The sequence below is a fragment of the Myxocyprinus asiaticus genome, chromosome 3, assembly GCF_019703515.2.
Source record: "Myxocyprinus asiaticus isolate MX2 ecotype Aquarium Trade chromosome 3, UBuf_Myxa_2, whole genome shotgun sequence".
NCBI lineage: Eukaryota > Metazoa > Chordata > Actinopteri > Cypriniformes > Catostomidae > Myxocyprinus > Myxocyprinus asiaticus.
Genome location: NC_059346.1, coordinates 40,899,652 through 40,924,242, shown reverse-complemented (window position 1 = coordinate 40,924,242; position 24,591 = coordinate 40,899,652). Strand labels below are relative to the sequence as shown.

Sequence of the window (24,591 nt, the reverse complement as noted above, 5' to 3'; positions counted from 1 at the left end):
ACCACCCATTTTATGAAGGTGCTAAACTTTTAAGAAACAAGATTGTTAATTTTACACGGGGAGCCCGTATAATACAGCAAGGTTATGACGTATAAAGATTTGAGCACACATCAAACCAGCTGAATAATAACAAGAAAAGGTGTCAGAACTATGTCAAATTCATTGCAAAACAGTAAACCGCTTTTATCCTTTGATCACCCAATGCACCCCACAGAGCACTCAATCTCTAATTATGCACTGCCACTGGCTGACATACACATTGAATTGGACAGCTCTATGTGTTCAGGTAAACGCTTTGCTTTTTGTTCTGGTTCTCTCATCTGAGCTGCTTTGAGTTTAAGAGATGATCAAAGACTGCCATATATTTTCATGGTTTCAAAAAACAGCACTTGCATGGGGCTTTTGTGTGCTACAAATGCATGCACTGAGCATGAGCGATCATTGAATACAAATGAAACAATTTTTTTTAATGTGCTACAAGGGTAATTGACAACATGTCCATGAATGTTTTATTTTTTTTTAATTCAACCAAGATTTTTGGTTAAAATTTGCATATATCAAAGTATATATCTTCAGGTTAAGTGTATAGCGAGTCACAGTGTCTTGTAGGTTTTTCACCATTTTTATCTTCACTAGATTTTTGTGACAAATACATTTTGAAAAATATTCCATGTAGTCTCTCAATAGCTTATAAAATTGGTATGTATAATAAATAAATTACAGATTTAAAATTTAAAATTTAAAATTCTTTTTTTATTATAGCACGTCACACCACAGGACACTTCTGAATCTACTTGTAAGTTCTTGAAATATCATGTCAGCTACCCAAAAACAATGATTGCACTTGGTTGAATTGGTTTTGCCTGCAGTACCTTTGTTGAAGTGAAGATATCCTTTCTTGACAATGTTTTTGTAAAAAGCATCTTTTGTTTTCCGTCGAATAGTGTTATAGATTTCTTTGCCATCGACCAAGTCGGAAAGGACTTGTTCTTGTTGCTAAAGAGTATAAAGAACACAGTGTTATGCTTACTATTGAGACGATCCTCAGAAATAACTGAGCTTATTATAATGATCTCACTTTTATTTACCTGGACAGAGACAGGATCTTTCAGAGTGTAGCCCTCCACGATCTGCTCTTTCCGGTAATGTTCGATAATATCATCAACACTGCCAGGAAAAGCATTAAAATGAAAAACTATTAGAGACCAGCTTTATATAAAGCTATGTGATTTTCATTACTGTTTGCAAAGCAGAAATAATATTACAGGTACATCTGAATTAAATCAGTTCTATGTCAAAATATGTTACAGGGTTTAATCTCTTAAAGGCATTTTAACATATCTGACATATCTTGTTTGCAGTGTGAACAGCAAAAAAAAACAAAAAAACAAACACAGGAAATCCAAATAACGCAAGTCATTTAAAATTTTATTTTTGGAAATATGTTTTAGATTTCATCTTTCGTGGCTACAATATGTAACACTATAAATGCAGCAGTGTCTACAGCTGTATCCGAATCCACTCATTTGCACTCATTCGTTCCCCATTTTAATGTGACATTTGCAATATAGTGAATAGTGAACATGCATGAATGTTTAAAATAATGCTTGGGTAATGGGTGGTCTTTTGAAAAAAAATATGTAAAACTAAATATAACTTTACTAGGGATGCACCGATCTGGTGCCAATACTGATTTTAACCAAAACTATTAGCCGATATCGATATTCTGCCACTTACATTATTTTGTCATTATATCACTGTTTTACTCAGGAATTATGTTTTAAAAATGTACAAAGAGGTACAAAAGCTTTTTATTGTTCTAACAATAAATATTTTTCCATTGAACATGGACTGGATATGTTGAAGACATGACAGGCCAAAATGTTAAAGAGAGAGACACAATAGAATATAAATAGAAACTGACCTCATCATTTATAGGTAAGTGCCACTTTCACAACTGTCACGTCTGAACAACGTTTTTACAAAGTGTGATGATAATTATAAATGAACCACTGTTTTTTCATATTTGCGTTTTCATGCTTAAAACTGATTTACCAATGGTTTTAATGTGGTCAATAAATGGCCAAAAACAATATCGGCGGTCGACACATTGGACATCCCTAAACTTTTCTTAATATTCTACACTCCCAAGTTTAAGATGTAAACAAATATAAAGGAAGGCAAATGAAGCATTTCAGGGCAGGAAACCAAGTGATGGTATATTTCAGCCAGACCTCGGGGGAAGCTTCAGGCATTGTCACAGCACTTAAAGTCCTACCTGTTATAGTACCGCCCTCCCATCATGTACTGGTTGTTTGGAGTGGGGCTGATCTTGAACCTTTGGATGTTTTCATTGGTACGAAAGAAGAGTGAGTAGTCGCCCGGCGTATTGTCTGATGGCCTGACCAGAAAGCAGCATACTTGGCCAACTGAGAAAGAAGGGAAAAAGGTGTGTTATAAGTCCTTTTCAGTGGATTTAAATGTACATTTATGAATTTGGCAGATTTAAATGGCTGTTATGAATATAGGGACAGCTTTTGTTTGACTTTAATAATAAAATGATCGACTAAGCTAAAGTATTTGATTAACATTTGGAAAAGTTTGCGATCTCCAATAATTAGAGTCTGAGAGAGAGGTCAAACATGATAGCTGATGGGTTTAATGCCTTTTTAAATCTGTGTTGCTTAGGACATGTATAATTTGACTTCAACAAATAGTTTACACAAAAATGAATATTTTGTCATTATTTACCATGATATGGCTTTAGAAGACTTTAGAAGACTAGATTTAGCACACAACTGGAATGTCACGAGGGTAAGTAAACAATGACAGAATTGTCACTTTTGGGTGAACTATTGCTTAAATTATATAAGAATGATGTTACTTCGGGGGCCTGGGTAGCTCAGTGGTAAAATACGCTGGCTACCACCCCTGGAGTTCGCTAGTTTGCTAGTTTGAATCCCAGGGCGTGTAAGCAACCAAATTGGCCCGGTTGCTAGGGAGGGTAGAGTCACATGGGGTAAATTCCTCGTGGTCACTATAATGTGGTTCATTCTCGGTGGGGCACGTGGTGAGTTGAGCGTGGTTGCCGCGGTGGATGGCATGAATCCGTGTCAACGTGCTCAACAAGCCACGGGATAAGATGCACGGGTTGATGGTCTCAGACGCAGAGGCAACTGGGATTCGTCCTCCGCCACCCGGACTGAGGCAAATCACTACACGACCACGAGGACTTAAAAGCACATTCCAAAAAGGGGGAAAATCCACACAAAAAATAGAATGATGTTACTTGTAACTGCTTGTAAAATGGATTGCTGCAAAGCTACCAATTATGCTGCTATGGCCATTCTCCTTGAGTTTGGTTGTTTCACAGCAGTACATCATCTGACAGGGTTTTATTTTAATCTGACTGCACAAACATTTAACTGCCAGCAGCTTAACATGCAATAGCCAGCAGTCATGCTCACGTACCTGTCATTAGCAAGTTGTACGCCTCTTGTTTGTTGATCTTCCCATGGTACCAGCTAGGAAGATGGACAGAAGAGGAAAAACAGGGGAAACAGCAAATGAAACAAATAAGCATGGCAAAGGGGATCAGATCCCCAGTTCACTCCAGTCACAGCATGAGAGATCTACCAATCTTTACCAAAGATTTCTGATCAGATCTACAGCCTGAGGTCGAATCTCATACATGCATGTCCACATTCATGTGCATAAGTGCAGTATTGGACACTTATTCTGACAGACGTTGATTCTGCAATGGCACACTGAACAAATTAATTGTGTACAAACACCAGAGACATGCATGTAAAACTAAACAAGAATGGCAGCTGAGAAAATTATTACTTTTGAACTACAGTTTTTTGTTGAATTCCAAGCGTCACTGAGCCACACCGCGGTTGTCAACCAGAGCAGCTCCTGTCCGGAGGACCACGTGAAGTGCTTCTCAAGCACTCTGTGGTCAACAGAGGCGCCAAACTCCCATGAAAATATATACGGACAAATATAAACTTTGATAGTGAACTCAAAGCGCTCCAGTTTCACTTTAAACTATCGTGTAATAGTAAATGTTCCTGGTCATAACGGTTTCATATACATGGTGTTAATAATATGGAGCGACACACGCTTACTCTTTCTGTGGAGTGACAAAATGAGTGAAATATTTATTGTATTTAATACTTATATTTAAATAATATAATATTATATAATATAAATATAATAATAAAAATATATATATATATTATATAATTATTTAATGAGTTCCAAAAACAACAGTGTAAATATACCCCTATTTTTTATTATTTGATTAATATATTTGAAGTTATATATGTAAGAAAGACTTGGTGTATGAAGCACATTTGCACCTTAAGAAATATGACCATTTATATGACAATTAATCATGAAAGCCCTAAGAGAGACAATTAATTGGCATAGCCCTAAAACAGACAATCATCAGAATCGCAATTATTTGTTTGACAATTAATCGTCTGCCAAATTTCATAATCGTGACAGCCCTAGATACCATTTTTTTGAGAACGAGAACGATACTTCCTTTTTGGTAACCCACGATACAGAGTTTGTTTTATTTTTTTCTGAATTCCATATCAACAGTTTATTTCAATTTTATCATCAACATGATGTTTAAATAAATTAATTCACTAAAACTTTAATCAAATGAAAATATAACAATTCATTTTCAACATAATATTGTATTATTTTTTATCAAATTAAGTGCTTTTAAACAGAACCTCACAGCACAATCCAAAATACAAAATTGGAATTATATTTTGTCAACTAAAGTGCTATATCACAGATATTTGAGATATTGCTTAAATATAATACAATTACTATTTATTTATTCTTATTAATAGTAGTAGTAGTAGTATTACAGTGAATATTACATATCTATACAGTAGTGATGAAGTGTTTTCTGTGTTTAGACGGTAACTAGCGCCCCCCCTGTGTTTCAAGTAATATGACTGACCTGCATGCCATCAGGAGTTGGATTTATGTGCATATGGATGTTCTATAAATCGAATGTCTGACGAGCTTACATGTTGTTGGCATTTGTTGCAACAATCTCAACCTCAATACACGTGCATGCTCTCCGTTTAGAAAAGAAAAGTCAGCCTACAGCTGACTAGAGGATAAGTACATCAGAGTCTCTAGTTTGAGAAATAGACATCTCACATGTCCTCAGCTGACAGCTTCATTGAATTCTACCCACTCAACACCAGTTTCACGTACAACAGTAAAGAGAAGACTCAGGGGTGCAGGTCTTTTGGGAAGAATTGCAAAGAAAAAGCCACTTTTGAAACAGAAAAACAAAAGACAATTTAGAGTGGGCAAAGAAACCCAGACACTGGACAACAGATAATTGGAAAAAAGTGTTATGGATCTTAACCCCACTGATCTTTTGTGGGATCAGCTAGACTGCAAAGTGTGTGAGACGTGCCTGACAAGACAGCCACATCTATGGCAAGTGCTACAGGAAGTGTGGGGTGAAATGTCACCTGAGTATCTGGGCAAACTGACAGTTAGAATGCCAAGGATCTGCAAAAGCTGTCATTGCTGCATGTGGAGGATTTTTTGACAAGAACTCTTTGAAGTAGTTTAAGAAGTTCTGAACATTTTTTTCAAATTGTAATAGTAATTTTTCACGTTGTTAATGTCCTGACAATACATTGTGATCAGTTGAATGCCACTTTGGTGAATAAAAGTACCAAATTCTTTCCATAAGAGCAAAATCTGTCCATTACTCCAAACTTTTGGCCGCCAGTGTATAATATATAAAATTTATGAAAATAGGTAAACAAATTTGACAGGATGACTTTGTTTCATTAGTTTGATTATTTATACATTTATACTGCATTTAACATATTTGGGAATTTAATACGAGGTTCAATGAGACGTAGTGAATTTTATTTGTATTTTTGCATCTGTGCTGGGAGTATATAAAGCTTTTTAAAATGTATTTCTCATGATACGGAGATGCAAGGATTCTCATTTATGCTAATGAGACAGCAGCTGGTGAAGAAATCACACCAGCGCTGCATTTGAGCATATAAACTCAAAAGAGACTGCAGCCTGAGTAGATGAATCAGTTGGGAAAAGATGATAAATCATTTCTGTGTACTTTGTATTGTGACTCATTGGAAAACAGACCATAGAGAAGAGGTAAGAAACGTTATTCGAGGCAAATATATACTAAAGTAATAGCCGCAAAGCCCCAGTGGAAGTAGCTTTACCCTGCGGTGACATAGTTTCCAATTCATGTGAAAAAGTCTAATCCAGAAAAGCCAATCACTACGTGACTCAAAGTGATTATTAAACCGCAAAAGGCTGCTACTTAATTGAATTAATATGTAGTCTGTATGTGCCTCGCACTGAAAAGTGAATTAGCGCTCTGCTCGCTGTCATCTGCTACAAACAAAGCGGGCAATGGTCATAATGGTGCTTTCCGTGTATGAGTCAAGGATCTTTAAAAGGTACTTTGTGTCTTTATGTCAGTACAACACCGGCTCTACATATTCACAAGCACTCACATTTGAAGCATGCAGCACATGCAAACTATGTATTTATTTCATTAAATCGCAGCCTTTGCAGTTTAATAATCACACTGTCATAATTAATAATCACACTGACATAATGTGACTAAATTGTGTGCCAAATATTTACATAATGACATTCATACGTCAGATGGTACCGGTTTTTGGTATCGGAGCATTTTTACGAGCACAAGTACATGAGCACAGTATCGGAACCCTAAGAAGTATAATGCCTTAAAAACATCTGAGCTACAAGGACAGTAGTTAATCTTAAAATAACATTTCTAAATAAAATATAAATAAAATCACAAATTTTCACAAATAGTACAATGTTCATTTTATAAAGCTAACAGTTGTACTTCACAAATTTTTTTTTAGTAAACGCAATTTTAGAATCTTTAGCAAAGACATTTTTTGTTAGTAGTTTACTGCTCTTCCACAGTTGCAGCTAAATATGGTAATACTAGGATTTTTAAGAACAATAGAGTAATACAAATATTCACTTACATTTTCCCCTCGTGGGGATCCTCTTCACGTCCCTGAGAATAAAGTTAAAGCCATTAATCAATGTGCAACACCATAAGGAAACAGTCACCTGTCTTTTGAAAGGAACCCATACTGGACAACATCTCAGATTATAACAAAAAAAAAAAAAAACTTACCACCTCCTCCACAAGATCATCCACTATAAGGCCTTGTTCTTCTGTCCGAACATTGGTAACCCACATCCAGCCGTCCTCCAGTTCATTGTGAACGATAAACATGTCTCCTTTGAGAAAACTTGAGACATACACAATAAATTATAAATTTAGACACAGAAGAGATCATTAAATATAGATGAAACAAAATTTACAAATAAGAAATATTCAGTATTCAAAAAGACTTGGTATGGCCCTAGTGAGAAGTAATACTTTCATATTTGGAAATTGCTTCTTCAAAATAATAAGGCCTAAAATGCCCTCAATGTGGTTTACATAGTACTCAATTTGTGGGAGTGGAAACTGGTCTGTTATAGAAATGTAACCCTTTAAGATCTGAAGGTGTTTTTAAAGATTTCCTGTTTCAGTGGCATACCCAAAATTAGACTTATAACGTGACAACCCCCCCCCCCCCCCCAAAAAAAAACAACAACAAAAAAACAAGGAGGGTCAAGTGTATGGTATCATTGTAAAGAAACATTTTACAAAATGTAAATGATATAGATTATGATACATTCTGAGACTCTCAGCCTAAATCACAAAAAAATTAGCCAAAAAATTACTTTTTTTCTTATTTGACATAATATATCTCTGGATGTCAATAAGGTAGCTCCAAAAAACTGCTTCTGTTTTGTTCCCAGTCATGTCAACTGTATCTGATAAACATTTTGTTTTGATACGACAAAGCAATAAAAAGTTACAGCATTACAAATCTAATTTATCATAGTGTTAAAAAATGTCTCCATGTGTCCAAAAGCCTCTCCAAACAAATAAAACATAATAATTGTACATAGGAACTAATTACACATGCAAACACAACAATGATTAAAGGTTTGCATAGCATGCAGACATGATTTTAGTAATGGTATTTTATATTTTAGGTTCCGTTTATTTTTTGTGAAGTAATAAGTGAAAATGTGGCATATAAGCAACACCAACATAATTGTCAAAGACATACTAAGCTGTTACTCCCTATATTTTTGCCTGTGAGTATAACAATTAGACTGGTTGTATTCTACTCATTAAGAGCTTTCCAACAACATATGACACATGGCTATTTTATGAGATTTATGTTTTTACTAATTGCAACAATATGTACAGTGCAATTCTTTTTTTAATTTTTTTTTTAATAAGTGATCAAAACAGAACACTTCTACTTTGTGTGCAAATTTTAAAGCATTTGTTCAGTTTTGGTCATAATGCCTGCATGCATTCTAAGCTTCCAAATGATACCTATTTTGTGCTGGTCAAGACTGTAGTTATTAATATACTGACTCTTTTTTTTCTCGCGGGCCCATCCGAGCTTAAAGGGTTAAAGCAGACTATTTATTAAGCTGTTTTTTGTTTCTTTTTCTGCATTGCTTTTTTGTAACTATGGTAACTAGTTTAGGTGTCAAATGCCGCTGAACAGGTTGAACAGAAGTGGCTTGAGTAAGGCGAGTTCTTGGACTGGTTTAAGTATTTATTAATGAATTCAAAGCATGTGGAAAATCTGAAGACATTTTAAAGTTGGCAAAACAACAATCAAGGCAGTGCATAGGCAGAGTCCTATTGCCACTTATTTTAGACTGAATATTAAAAAACTTTTTACTGACCAAATGTGGAAAAATTGCTTTTTATTTTCTTAAATTCTATTACATTTGTAAAAGTTTAATGTAAATGTCACTCTCTCAACACTCCAGTTACCCTCACATGCAAAACACATTCAGGCTAAACATTTAGCACAGTGTTCATCTAAAATGTGTAAGGAGGTTTGTACCTGATCTCGTCAGTTTCTGGCACTTTGGTGTACGGAAGTATGGCCCTCACTCGTCTCCTGTCCTCCACTGGCTGGAAAGAGAATGAGAGGTTACAGCAACACTGAAAACACAGAGACTATATAGAGAAACGCTGCATAATACAGCTATAATGGTCAGAACTGAACAAAGATTGACAAAATGTAATGTTGCACCTGGATAATTCCATATAAACAACTTCAGACAAAAAAAAAAAAAAGAAAAGGAACAAGCACATTAACTTAATATAATTTACTTTTTATTTTGATTCGATACTAAATCAACTAATTGGTGGTCTGTTAGTATGAAAGACACATTTCTTAGTGATATATGGTATGGCGTCATATTTATATCACCAGAACTTGAATTTGAAAAAGCCTCTGAATTCATGATCTTGAATTATGGGTGTAATTTTATGTTATCGAAATTTTTTGCTGTTCATTTTAAACATTAAATATTACAAATATTGTATATGAATATATTTTGTGTGAACTCACCTAAAAAAAAAAAAACACAGGTTGTGAAATTCAAGTTTTTATTTTTCAAGTGGTGGATTTCAGTTCGTGAAATTCAGGTCTCAATATTCAGGTTGTTGAATTCGGGTTGAGAAATTCTGGTGGCAAAATTCGAGGATGACATCCGGGAAGAGCAAACGAGCGTCGATGTAATCCATCATTCTCTTGGACAATCGCAAAGTGATGGAAACAGCTCAAAAGTCATTTTAAACAACTGTGACAACAACATTGTGAAAACACAAAAAAGTCTACTTTAAGGATACTTATCATTAATATGTTTTGAAGAAAATATCAACTTAATCAGTAAATTGGATCCTTCACCTAACAGCAAGTTTCATCAAGAACCTAATTTCATAATCATATGGGCAAATTACATTTACCAGTGGAAATGAATAATCAAACTACCTCATTTTAACTGCAAGTCTGAGAAGAAAAACTTTCTCTTGCACATTTGTACTAATGCTGAATGAAAATATAGTGAACTTTTAATGTACAACACACATTCTGTTCCTAATTGTTTATATTACCAGTCTGGATTGCTTGAGTTAGCAGGCCATCTTGCTTTTTAATACTTTTATCAAAATGCTGGATAGTCTAACCTCATATGTATTACATTTGTAGACTACTGATGATTTGTCACTGTCTTATGTATTATGTTTATTTTCAGGCAGATCACATAACCTTCATAATACAAATCTGGGCTCCATCTATATACTTTAGAGAAGTGTTCTGTAATATGTGCATTTGCATTGTACCCCTTACTAAAATTAGACAGCAGTATTCCGTTATAGTTTCTTTTGTTTTGCATGTAATGTATGTGTGAAAGATCAAAAGTGATCATTACATGTGTCATTTAACCTTAAATGTCAGTCTTTTTCTTCCTCACATTTTAAGTATTAACAACCACACACACACAAAAATATAATAATAATAATAATAATAATACAGTGGCCTATGAAGTATTCTTTGTCATTTGCTGTAGCTATTATTAATCAGGTATTATAATATTAATTTCCTATACACTCAATTTGTGCGTATACCAAAAGAAAATTATAATTCACGGTAATGCATGAGCATATTGACCTGTTACATCACTGTATTATTAGAGATACACCGATACCACTTTTCCTCTTCCGATCCAATTCCGATATTGGAAATCTCAGTATCGGCCCATACCGATCCCAAGCTGATACCAGTGTTGTTTTCTTTGCATAATCAGTTTAGAATATCTTTACATTATTGTGTGGAACTAATTGGGAGTATTCTTTAATATGTAAAGAAACACAAACCTCTAACTACACATTATTTCAACATAAATGTATAGCTTATTAAGAAACACTTTATTATTAACTAGTATACTGGATAATGTAGCAGCAAAATGAACAGTAATTCCAGTCTTCAAGTCTTCAGTAGAAAAGAAACCAGTGTTTTATTTGTGCCTTTTTTTTTTCTTTTTTGCCTTTTTTTTTTTTCCAAAAATGTTTCAGCTTGCATCTGGACTTTAAAAGGATTCAGATCTCTTTTTTGTTCAATTTAGTTTTAAGACATCAGTCCACTTATCATTCACAGTTATTTTCTGGAACCCATTCAACTTAAATATTGTTATAAATTGTGAACAAATACTAATGATGACAATAATAATAATAATAATAAATTGCTATTAATATTATTATTATTGACTTTTAATTTGAATTTGAAATACAACAGTAATATATTTCAATCGTGCACTTTTTAAACCCTCTGGCTTTTATTTTGACATTCTGAACTCTCTAGGAAGTCCTGTCTGTGTCTGTTTGTAAGCAAGTTCACAGTAGTTTAATTAGTTTCTTATTCAAATTCTGGTCAAATGCACTACCCGGCACCGTTCTAAATGCATATTATAAGTGAACTGAACTATTGAGCATCTACATTTGAGATGCTGTTCTTGAGTAGCGCTCAAATATTGTGCACCGCTGTGAAGGCTAAAAATAGCCGCGAGTGCATCACCAGCCTGTGCGTGAGTTTGTGTCAACAGAGCAGCACCATTCACTTACGCTTTGGCGCTGCGCATACTATATATTTACTTATTAAACACAGCCTTTTGTGATTCACAGAGCTATCGCACGTCTTCAAGTGGCTTTGAATAAAATGCACGAGTCATATGAACTACATTAATTGTGTTTTTATGGTTCTTTTATGTCATTTTTGACAGTAACGAACATGACTAACACACAGTATCGGATTTGGATTGGGCTCATCGGACCGATACCCGATCCGTCTAAAAGCTTCAGTATCGGATTGGTGCATCCCTATATATGATCATGCTGCCTTTGTGACCAAAATTCAATTTACTTTCAGACAGTGTGCTGTGCTGTGGGATGCAACAAAAGCCAGCACATTTTATTGTTTCTATTTATAAATCTTGAAAGCGTTACTGATGTTTACTTACCAGAGCCAACATTTTTTTTAAAAAATGTTTACGCTTTATCTTTCAGGTGACACGGCTTAATTTCACCCAAGTCAAGCAGCGATGAAGGGGGGAGAACAGAGATATAACACTTGTATGTTTCTGCTTTATTTGACATTTCAGTTATCTGTGCACGTCAGATACAGTATATGTGTTGATATTACATCGATTACATCAACTCTCGTTTGCTCTTCCTTGCATTCCAGGCTGTCATCAACCTGAATACTGAGACATGAATTTCACGACCTGAAATCCATCACTTGGATAATAAAAACTTGAAATTTCACAACCTGAAATTCTTTCCAAAATATTTTCAAATATTTAAAATTAACAGCAACAGTTTGATAACATCAAATTACACCTATAATTCAATATCATGAATTCAGACGCTTTTTCAAATTCAAGTTCTGGTGATATAAAAATTATGTCATATACAGGTGCATCTCAATAAATTAGAATGTCATGGAAAAGTTCATTTATTTCAGTAATTCAACTCAAATTGTGAAACTCGTGTATTAAATAAATTCAATGCACACAGACTGAAGTAGTTTAAGTCTTTGGTTCTTTTAATTGTGATGATTTTGGCTCACATTTAACAAAAACCCACCAATTCACTATCTCAAAAAATTAGAATACATCATAAGACCAATAAAAAAAAACATTTTTAGTGAATTGTTGGCCTTCTGGAAAGTATGTTCATTTACTGTATATGTACTCAATACTTGGTAGGGGCTCCTTTTGCTTTAATTACTGCCTCAATTCGGCGTGGCATGGAGGTGATCAGTTTGTGGCACTGCTGAGGCAGTATGGAAGCCCAGGTTTCTTTGACAGTGGCCTTCAGCTCATCTGCATTTTTTGGTCTCTTGTTTCTCATTTTCCTCTTGACAATACCCCACAGATTCTCTATGGGGTTCAGGTCTGGTGAGTTTGTTGGCCAGTCAAGCACACCAACACCATGGTCATTTAACCAACTTTTGGTGCTTTTGGCAGTGTGGGCAGGTGCCAAATCCTGCTGGAAAATGAAATCAGCATCTTTAAAAAGCTGGTCAGCAGAAGGAAGCATGAAGTGCTCCAAAATTTCTTGGTAAATGGGTGCAGTGACTTTGGTTTTCAAAAAACACAATGGACCAACACCAGCAGATGACATTGCACCCCAAATCATCACAGACTGTGGAAACTTAACACTGGACTTCAAGCAACTTGGGCTATGAGATTCTACACCCTTCCTCCAGACTCTAGGACCTTGGTTTCCAAATGAAATACAAAACTTGCTCTCATCTGAAAAGAGGACTTTGGACCACTGGGCAACAGTCCAGTTCTTCTTCTCCTTAGCCCAGGTAAGACGCCTCTGACATTGTCTGTGGTTCAGGAGTGGCTTAACAAGAGGAATACGACAACTGTAGCCAAATTCCTTGACACGTCTGTGTGTGGTGGCTCTTGATGCCTTGACCCCAGCCTCAGTCCATTCCTTGTGAAGTTCACCCAAATTCTTGAATCGATTTTGCTTGACAATCCTCATAAGGCTGCGGTTCTCTCGGTTGGTTGTGCATCTTTTTCTTCCACACTTTTTCCTTCCACTCAACTTTCTGTTAACATGCTTGGATACAGCACTCTGTGAACAGCCAGCTTCTTTGGCAATGAATGTTTGTGGCTTACCCTCCTTGTGAAGGGTGTCAATGATTGTCTTCTGGACAACTGTCAGATCAGTCTTCCCCATGATTGTGTAGCCTAGTGAACCAAACTGAGAGACCATTTTGAAGGCTCAGGAAACCTTTGCAGGTGTTTTGAGTTGATTAGCTGTTTGGCATGTCACCATATTCTAATTTTTTGAGATAGTGAATTGGTGGGTTTTTGTTAAATGTGAGCCAAAATCATCACAATTAAAAGAACCAAAGACTTAAACTACTTCAGTCTGTGTGCATTGAATTTATTTAATACACGAGTTTCACAGTTTGAGTTGAATTACTGAAATAAATGAACTTTTCCATGACATTCTAATTTATTGAGATGCACCTGTATATGGACGCTAAGTGCAGTCCTTCAATAAGGTAACTGACAGGTATTCAACAAATAAATAGCTGATCAGATATAATCTACAATTGCAGAAAATTATCGGTTCTGCATAATAACGGAAACAATGCTCATAGCAATCAACTTGAAGTTTAACAGTAGTATTACTGTTGATGGAGGCGAATTTGTTACAAATGCAGTGCTTTGATGGTCGATATCCTGACCCATCCCTATTATAGTTTTTCAAACTTTGTGACTCAAAGAGTTTGAATTTTCTCCAAAAGTTATACGTTTTGATTTTTGAACATTAGAGTTGTGATCGTACCTCTGGGGGAGCCACCGGAGACAACAGTTTTTCACCTTTCAGTAGGCAAGACACATAGCTGTAGTAACCAATGAGGTCTGACAGGGATGAGAATCGCCGCCCACCTATGTAGTAATCTCCACACATCGCGATGATCCTGAACATGCACAAGAAGAACATGTTTTTCCTTACTACATGCAATTTACAAGAAAAGGCCCGGATTAATCAGACTGACATTTACAGAGATTAAGTATTGTGTGAGTATTGTGTGGGTCATTCCAAATACATTTAACAAAAAGAGGGGAAAAAACGGCTCCTCGATGTACCATATCTGGGTTGCTGCAGAGTTTTTAAAATCAAATTTAAGACTTTTTAAGACCTTTTTCAAGACCTGAACAAATAAAATTAATACCGTATTCCCATTCCAAAACAAACCAACACAATCTTAAAATAAATCACGTAACACGGACTTTTATTAAACAGGCAGGGGAACACATTCAACATGGCCTTAACATTGCTTATCAGTATACTTAATGCTTAAGACATGTTTTCCATATATATATATATATATATCACATTAAAATTGGTTTATGTACCATTATATAAATAAATACAAATTAGAGGTCGACCGATATTGGATTGTGACCGATATTGGATTGCGCTGATTCGATAATGTGTTGAAAGGCAATTAATCTGCCAATAGTTTTTAAAATTGGAAGCCTATATGAAATGATCTTAGTCTTTCAAAATACTAATAACCGGAAAATTATTTGATTTATAATGCACAACTTTTAAGTTTAAAAGCTGAAATACACCAGGGACTCTTATTTTTAAATGTTTGCACTTCACTGCTTCCTGCTGCTCACTCAAACATATAAGGAAAATAAAATGTGCACTCCTACAATAATCTATAACATATTACAATATAAACAATTGAAAGTATTAGTAAGCATTGTCATATTTTATCAACACTATATTATCATCAACAGTTGATCATTAGTGATCACTTGTCATAAATTTCCGATATGGCTTAAAGATTGTGAACTGCTCTGCAACAGCTGGAAATACTGACAAGCCCCCGCGTGCTTGGAGAAAATACAACAGTGCAGCGTTTTCACTCTGAAGGACACAGCGCATGCATTTATTTAATTAAATCATATTTTTTTGAAGTTTGATAATCACATTAGGTCAAATCACGATTCCTGTCTTTCCGTCTCCAAATTTAAGACATCTTTAAATGATAATGAAGATTTTTTTGTATCATTCAAGATATTTAAGACTTTTTATGACCTTAAATTTTGGAAAAATGAACTGAAGACATTTTAAGACTTTTTAAGGATCTGTGGGAACCCTGAATATAGACAAGCAGGTTTTAATTCACTCCTTGTTTGTTCAAAACTGGATCATGAGCTCCACAAGTTGCATTGTTGAAAAACAGCCAGAACCGTAACCTTTCCTCAGAATACCTTGAGGGTTTATCATTTCGATCTTGGAGATGTGAATATCTTATCATGCCATTATTGATGTGTTCATTGTTCCAATTTTTACCTAAGTAATAATACATTTAACCATATGGAAACCAATTCCATATTTAAGTTTAGCCAGCAAATCTATAATATCTACTTAGATAATATTCTATACTAAATGCCCCACTGACAGTAAGTTCAACTCACAATAAAGGTTTTCTACTCACTAAAAACTCCCTAACATCATATTGCAATTGAGCAAAATCACATGCTCCATTCCTTGTCTTTGTGTCATCTTGGACTTACACTAACACCTAGCGGCTTGAAAGCAGCATCATTTAAAATCAATAGTTTTTAGTTTCAGATGCCATTGTAGAAATGTAGTATTCACAGTCAGCCATGATTACTTCAATCAATAAGTGTCAAATAACAGGATGGTTACTGAGGTAAAGCGAGTAGTATTCGGCTGGTCATGTGATTCTAACATGGCAGCCCCCATGTGCGGACACTCTCCATGTAAAATAAAACAGCTTTACTAAGGTTACTGATTTGACTTACAATTCATGTCTTTAGGAGTTAAGCTTTTTTAATGAGAAAAAAAAAATTACAGAGTGCACCTTTAACAATTTGAGTGCAAAACAATTTCCAATTAACACATTTTGAGTATAAATGATTTCAAATGTTGTCAAGATAATAAAAAAAAAAAAAACCTTAATTAGAAAAAAAAGAAAATGTGAGTGAAGCTTGGCCCTGCAAATCTTGCAGCCACAATACTTGGGTGTTGGGGGGTTTGCCAAGGCGACACTGTGACCACTAAGCTCTCTTCTGGGTAGTTTTTAATGCATTGCTATGTGGTTGCTAGCATTGTGGGTAGCTGTTTACAGGCCCAATTCAAAAGATCGCATCGTAATGCTATGGCTTGGGTCTCCTCATCACTAAAGTAATAGCGCATTTTGAGGTATCATTCACGTCTTTAGAACAAAGGTTGCAGGGTGAGTTAGGGGTTTGTTCAAATCCTCAACCCCAAGTATGAGCGATAAAAGTTTTGCTTGTAATAGTGATAGTGAGGCTTGCCTTAGCAAGGACAACTTAAAAATAGTAATAAAGACTACTGTGAAACAACTGTCCCTTTGAGGGCATACAAATGTTAACAGAATGTAATGGGGTTCCCTGTGCTTCACTGAATTCTGCCCTAGAGGTTTGGACGGTCCAGTCAGCACTGCTCACCTGAAGTGATTGACCACATTGGTCATGCTGAGGAAGGACAACACGAAGGAGCCAGGCCGCCGGTCGCTTTCCCTGATGAGGTAGCTGCCTGGTGTCCGAGCCTGACGCAATCGCTCTTCTGCAATGGTTCTGTCCAACTTTCCATGGTACCATCTGAAAGAAACCACAGATTCAGGAAGTTAGTCAGCAATACTTCCTCTAGTTGGTCAATCAACATTGATTTAGTGTGACTTTGAATGTTGCAAAATGTTTTGTTTTTTTTAATGCCTCTTTTTGGAACGCTGACATAATCAAGCCTAAGTTTAGTTCATATCGTTCCAAAATGGTCTACAGATTTGAGAAATAGCTTTGCTATAATGCAGTAATTCAGTTTAGACCTGCAAAGAGAGACCTGCAGAGATTGAACAGGATATTTTTGGAGAGATTTAAGAAAAGAAAAGAATGCAAGTCGTCCTCCCACTCAACAGACAGGAAAAATAAGACAATTAATAAAGTTTTCTCATGACAAAAACTCATCCAGATGTATTGAAAGTGAAATCTTGCTCTAAAAAGGTGCCTCAGCACAGCAAGAAATCTTAAAAAGCTTTTACTGCGGAGCCTCAGCCATTAAAAACATGCAGCTCTCTAAATTAAACAGTAGCTTTTCTAACAACACTGGTTAATTTTTCAGAGGCTTTTGGTCCCTGTGGAGAGAGAAAAAAAATTAACACTCTTGTCAGACTTAAGTGTTTTGCAACAGGGGGTCAAGGCAGGAGGCGGCAAGAGAGATTAGAAGGAAGAGAAACACAAAGAGAGATAAAGTTGGGATTCAAGAAATATGGAAGTACATTAGTGCCAAAAGTCTGATCCAACAACACTGCATTAACAGCACTTGCATTTTGGGGGGCAGCAATTTAACATTGAATATATACAGTATGCTGTCAATATTTCAATTAACAACATTTTGCACAATTCCACTATTAAAAACTCTTCCAATATTCCAATTCCAATCAGTCAAAAATGCTCACAAATCAGTCTCAAACTCATGAGTTTTAGTTCTGAATCGATCTAACAACTCATTGAATTGTTTGGTCACTTGTTCATCGAACTGCAAGTACTTATGCCATGTCTGACTTCAAATGAATTGTTGAAATAAAAGTAGGGCTGGGCGATAAAACGATCTCGATATTTAAATCAACGATATCGATGATAAGCTTTTGACTAATTTCTGATATTTAGCCTATGTTCTACATCTAGACGATCAGGTGTGTGTTGCTAAAAACGCAAGCAGTTCGGTTTTCTCAGTGTGGCACTCTGCTTCCATAGGAATGAATTGAAAATGCACGCTCAAATTTGCTCACAACGCGCCAGTGGAAACGTAGGGTCAGACTGTTTGAAGTTGCTAACGTTAGCTGCCTTGCTAATGATTAGGCTATGCCGGTCACCACGAACTGTGTCCGGACCCCAGATTGATTCCATCTGAAGTGCAAGACTTCATGATGATGGCTGCGCCCTCTCATCATCTCTAGTAAGCAGCGCGACAACACAACAGTGCTGTGTACACCAGCTCTGATCTTTCTGCGCTGTATTCTTTAATATTTTTCTTAAGCACCGAACACACTTCATTTATGCCCTGTCTCGCTCCGCACACATTGCCTCTTTTCCCCGCATGTGAGTAGACATGAGGTGCCGCATAAATTAGCGTAGTTCCAAAGCACCTTTAGACCATAAAGTTTTTTCCTTCTAAATTTAGCTTTATTAATCAGCGTGTAACGAGCCTTTAATTATAAACAAATAGATTTCGGTTCTAATTTTGTGAAATTAATCAGATTCCATCATCTCTGCCGTGGATGACAAGGAAAAACAATAAAACTACAAGTTGGTAGCCTAGTCTTTCTCACTTTAATGAAAATATAAAATGGTCCATCCAGACGTTCACATTTTCTAAATTTTCTCTCAGGGGATACCCCTGAACCCCCATACCGAATCATTCCTCAGTCACATGGACTTCTAAGCCCCCATACTTGGGTGTCTGAATGTAAAGAAATATATTATTTGAATGTAAAAAATATTCAAACAATAACTGGACTGCTGTCATTATGCTTCAAAACAAACAGATGATCTTTTAACATTCATATCCAACTGCACTCGATTGACAAACTCTATAAAATATTTTAATATTTTGGAAGAAGATCCCTCAGACCCAGGGACTAAAAACGAAATGTTTTTCATTTCGGTTCGTTCTGAGCAAAAACTGTATTTTTTCCATTCCGGTTCAGAAGTTCTGCAGCCTCCTTTCCAAAAGGCTACTGGTTAGAACAAAATAAAAGAACGGTTAAAAACGTTCTTTTAAAAATGACAGTACTCTGTGCTAAGGGGTTGGTGAAATACCAATTGCAGAGTTGCTAGATCTCACAAGAGAAACAAGCAACATTGTCTGGAAAAACAAGCCCAAAATAAGTCACTTATTTCACTAAAATAAGCATTTTTCCCCCTGTTTGGTGGATTTATTGACACAGAAATCATAAGCAGTTAATTAACGTTAAGTATAATTTTATTTACAGATCTGCTTCTGAGTCAAAACCTGGCAACAATAAATCAGTGAAGACTTGGAAACAACTGAGAAATGTACTTTTTACCTCTAATAATGTTTTCCTTGTATCTGGATTAGTCATGCATGTACAGTAATATGTAGTAATTATACATAGTTGTTAAAAAGGTCTTCATTCAGAGAATGCGACATCCACTATGGGCAATTAGGCAAAGAAATGTGTGATGCAGCAGTTTCCTTCAGGATCAAAGCACGTTTCATTTTTTCATTTACATTTATGCATTTGGCTGACGCTTTTATTCAAAGCGACTTACAGTGCCCTGATTACAGAGACAATCCCCCTGGAGCAACCTGGAGTTAAGTGTCTTGCTCAAGGACACAATGGTGGTGGCTGCGGGGATTGAACCAACAACCTTCTGCTTACCAGTTCAGTGCTTTAGTCCACTACACCCCACCAATTTCAGGCAACATGAAGTGGTGTAGTTCCAAAATGTAGTTTTTTAGAGACTATGTTGACTGTTTAGGATTACTTTTTTTCTTCTTGGAAAAAAAAAAAAAAAAAAAAAAGTGCAATGTGCATGTATATCGTAATAAATATCGATATTGAACGATGTGAAAAAGAATATTGGGATAATAATTTTGGCCATATCACCCAGCCCTAAATAAAAGGTTAAAAGGTTGTGGTCGATTCTGGAACTGACACTAGGCGTAATGACCACATTAGGTGGAATGACAAGTTAAATAAGATAACAACGTTCAGTGAAATAAAAAAAAATTGAGTGTTGCCAAAAACAGTCTTGTTTTTTTGGTTTTTTTTGTAAATGGGGAGCAATAACCATCCCTAGACCTCTGTAGAAAAGAGAAACTCAGTACAGATTAATCAAATTCTGAAGAAACAGTATGGAGTGAAAGCCATTAACCTTTCTCATCTGGTATATAAGTCATGGGTCCTCACAAAAGGTGAGGCCTCCAACCCTAAATCATGGTTATTTATTTCAACTGTGGTTTGAATATTTCAACAATAAACAATAAATATTTGAAACAATACAGGTGCATCTCAATAAATTAGAATGTCGTGGAAAAGTTCATTTATTTCAGTAATTCAACTCAAATTGTGAAACTCGTGTATTAAATAAATTCAATACACACAGACTGAAGTAGTTTAAGTCTTTGGTTCTTTTAATTGTGATGATTTTGGCTCACATTTAACAAAAACCCACCAATTCACTATCTCACAAAATTAGAATACATCATAAGACCAATAAAAAAAACATTTTTAGTGAATTGTTGGCCTTCTGGAAAGTATGTTCATTTACTGTATATGTACTCAATACTTGGTAGGGGCTCCTTTTGCTTTAATTACTGCCTCAATTCAGCGTGGCATGGAGGTGTGATCAGTTTGTGGCACTGCTGAGGTGGTATGGAAGCCCAGGTTTCTTTGACAGTGGCCTTCAGCTCATCTGCATTTTTTGGTCTCTTGTTTCTCATTTTCCTCTTGACAATACCCCATAGATTCTCTATGGGGTTCAGGTCTGGTGAGTTTGCTGGCCAGTCAAGCACACCAACACCATGGTCATTTAACCAACTTTTGGTGATTTTGGCAGTGTGGGCAGGTGCCAAATCCTGCTGGAAAATGAAATCAGCATCTTTAAAAAGCTGGTCAGCAGAAGGAAGCATGAAGTGCTCCAAAATTTCTTGGTAAACGGGTGCAGTGACTTTGGTTTTCAAAAAACACAATGGACCAACACCAGCAGATGACATTGCACCCCAAATCATCACAGACTGTGGAAACTTAACACTGGACTTCAAGCAACTTGGGCTATGAGCTTCTCCACCCTTCCTCCAGACTCTAGGACCTTGGTTTCCAAATGAAATACAAAACCTGCTCTCATCTGAAAAGAGGACTTTGGAACACTGGGCAACAGTCCAGTTCTTCTTCTCCTTAGCCCAGGTAAGACGCCTCTGACGTTGTCTGTGGTTCAGGAGTGGCTTAACAAGAGGAATACGACAACTGTAGCCAAATTCCTTGACACGTCTGTGTGTGGTGGCTCTTGATGCCTTGACCCCAGCCTCAGTCCATTCCTTGTGAAGTTCATCCAAATTCTTGAATCGATTTTGCTTGACAATCCTCATAAGGCTGCGGTTCTCTCGGTTGGTTGTGCAGCTTTTTCTTCCACACTTTTTCCTTCCACTCAACTTTCTGTTAACATGCTTGGATACAGCACTCTGTGAACAGCCAGCTTCTTTGGCAATGAATGTTTGTGGCTTACCCTCCTTGTGAAGGGTGTCAATGATTGTCTTCTGGACAACTGTCAGATCAGCAGTCTTCCCCATGATTGTGTAGCCTAGTGAACCAAACTGAGAGACCATTTTGAAGGCTCAGGAAATTTTTGCAGGTGTTTTGAGTTGATTAGCTGATTGGCATGTCACCATATTCTAATTTTATGAGATAGTGAATTGGTGGGTTTTTGTTAAATGTGAGCCAAAATCATCACAATTAAAAGAACCAAAGACTTAAACTACTTCAGTCTGTGTGCATTGAATTTATTTAATACACAAGTTTCACAATTTGAGTTGAATTACTGAAATAAATGAACTTTTCCACGACATTCTAATTTATTGAGATGCACCTGTATGAAGGCCAACTAAAACATTTTTCAATAGAACATCTAGCACCACTATTACTATCACAAACATCTTGCCTAGCTTTGCCATGCAACATCTGAAAAACTCATCTTAATAAGTTCTGCACTTTGATTGGACTATATCTGTCCACATAGTTAATTCACTCAAATGACCAGAGCAGGTCAATTAGCACTTCAAATATGGGCAACAAGGCATAGCCTTCAAGATCAATCTAGATCAATCTACAAAAGGTAGCTTTCAGAGAATTAAAGCAGAGAATTCAGCAGATATATGAGTGTTGTGTTGATATGGTAAGCAGGAAGTGAGCATGTGAATAGTGGAGGTGTGAAATGAGAAAGCGTCACAAGAACACTAGATATTTTCAGAATCCTGCCCATGCTACACTGACAGCAGACGGTATGTCATCATATGGGCATGCATCTCTCCCATACTCAAATAAAATAGAATGTTATATTCAGTCACCATTCACTTTCATGGAATCATTAATATTTTTATTTTTTTCATGAAAGTGAATGGTGACTGAGTGTTCCACAAAAAATGTATGATGTTGGTGTTTTACTGGAAAGGCTTTCCATTTAGTCAAATGTTGTGTATGCAAACGAACTTCCGCAGAAAGAAAAAACAGCAAGGGGTTGTTCACACAGGATGTGTTCTTGCATTTTGTCTGTGCTATTTTTGTACTTTTTGGTATACATTGGCGGCCAAAGGTTTGGAATAATGTACAGATTTTGCTGTTTTGGAAGGAAACTGGTGCTTTAATTCACCAAAGTGGCATTCAACTGATCACAAAGTATAGTCAGGACATTACTGATGAAAAAAACCCAGCACCATCACTATATGAAAAAAGTCATTTTTGATCAAATCTAAACAGGCCCAATTTCCAGCAGCCATCACTCCAACACCTTATCCTTGAGTAATCATGCTACATTGCTAATCACTTGCCATTACATCAAACACAGTTGAAAGCTATTTGGGTCATTAAATGAAGCTTAACATTGTTTTTGAGCTGCCACAGTATGCAATAGACTGGCATGTCTTAAGGTCAATATTAGGTCAAAAATGGCAAAAAAAGAAACAGCTTTCTCTAGAAACTCGTCAGTCAATCATTGTTTATTGGAATGGAGGCAATACAATGCTTGAAATTGCCAAAAAACTGAAGATTTCATACAAAGGTGTACACTACAGTCTTCAAAGACAAAGGACAACTGGATCTAACAAGGACAGAAAGAGATGTGGAAGGCCAGATGTACAACTAAACAAGAGGATAAGCACATCAGAGTCTCTAGTTTGAGAAATAGATGCCTCACATGTACTCAGCTGACAGCTTCATTGAATTCTACCTGCTCAACACCAGTTTCATGTACAACAGTAAAGAGAAGACTCAGGGGTGCAGGCCTTTTGGGAAGAATTTGCAAAGAAAAAGCCACTTTTGAAACAGAAAAACAAAAAGAAAAGGTTAGAGTGGGCAAAGAAACACAGACATTGGACAAAGATAACTGGAAAAAGTGTTATGGATCTTAACCCCATTGAGCTTTTGTGGGATCAGCTAAACTGTAAGGTGTGTGACAAGTGCCCGACAAGACAGCCATCTATGGCAAGTGCTACAGGAAGTGTGGGGTGAAATGTCACCAGAGTATCTGGGCAAACTGACAGCTAGAATGCCAAGGATCTGCAAAACTGTCATTGCTGCACGTGGAGGATTTTTTGATGAGAACTCCCTGAAGTACTTTAAGAAGTTCTGAATTTTTTTTTCCAAGAGCAAAATCTGTACATTATTCCAAACTTCTGGCCGCCAGTGTATGTATGCATGTGCCAGATTTACATCTTTGGCATGTCTATTTATTTTTCAGCATCTTGCCCCACCACAATATTAAGTAAAAATAAAGTTCCATTTTAGATGCGTAATGTAGAGGATCAATGTCATTTTTACAACATTGGACCAATCAGCCGAATCTGGGAGCAGGATAAGCATATTGACTATATTTTGCATAAACATTTGCAACAGTGTATGAGAGTAAAAATACTGTAGATACACCAATAAATAAGAGGTGCACCGATCGGAATCGGCCAATATTTGTCTTAAATCCGCGATCGGCTGATCGTGCCTACATTTAGGGCCGATCTTTTTTGCAGCACGCAGGGAATCACACATACACTGCTCCTCTAATGAATGAGCTCTTGCTCAGCCCTTGAAGCATGACAGAGTGGCCTTTGGAGGATGAGTTGTTGGCAATTCTAAGCATTCACGAATTTAAACTTGCAGACATGATGTAATTAACATGAATATGACGTGTTTTTTTTTTTTTTTTTAACGTGTAAGAATTACATGTGTTTGAATATTAAGTTGCCCATTTTCTAGAGTCATTACTGTAGTTATTCTGACTCACTGCACAGTGAGCAGGAAGAGGATAAAGATCCTGCTATAG

At 36.3% G+C, this 24,591-nt stretch overlaps 1 protein-coding gene across 2 annotated transcripts in view; it reads right to left on the bottom strand.

Moving 5' to 3' along the window:
- Positions 1 to 24,591, bottom strand: part of LOC127419433 (ras GTPase-activating protein 1-like) — an 84,547-nt gene that overhangs the window by 28,009 nt on the left and 31,947 nt on the right. For both annotated transcript variants that reach the window (XM_051660819.1, XM_051660826.1), the window contains exons 2-10: positions 16,990 to 17,142; positions 14,318 to 14,453; positions 9,006 to 9,076; positions 7,211 to 7,328; positions 7,056 to 7,087; positions 3,472 to 3,524; positions 2,279 to 2,429; positions 1,089 to 1,167; positions 873 to 996 (exon numbers count right to left, since the gene is read on the bottom strand). In XM_051660819.1, the coding sequence (XP_051516779.1) occupies positions 873 to 996; positions 1,089 to 1,167; positions 2,279 to 2,429; positions 3,472 to 3,524; positions 7,056 to 7,087; positions 7,211 to 7,328; positions 9,006 to 9,076; positions 14,318 to 14,453; positions 16,990 to 17,142 (917 nt within the window). The remainder of the gene's footprint in view (positions 1 to 872; positions 997 to 1,088; positions 1,168 to 2,278; positions 2,430 to 3,471; positions 3,525 to 7,055; positions 7,088 to 7,210; positions 7,329 to 9,005; positions 9,077 to 14,317; positions 14,454 to 16,989; positions 17,143 to 24,591) is intronic.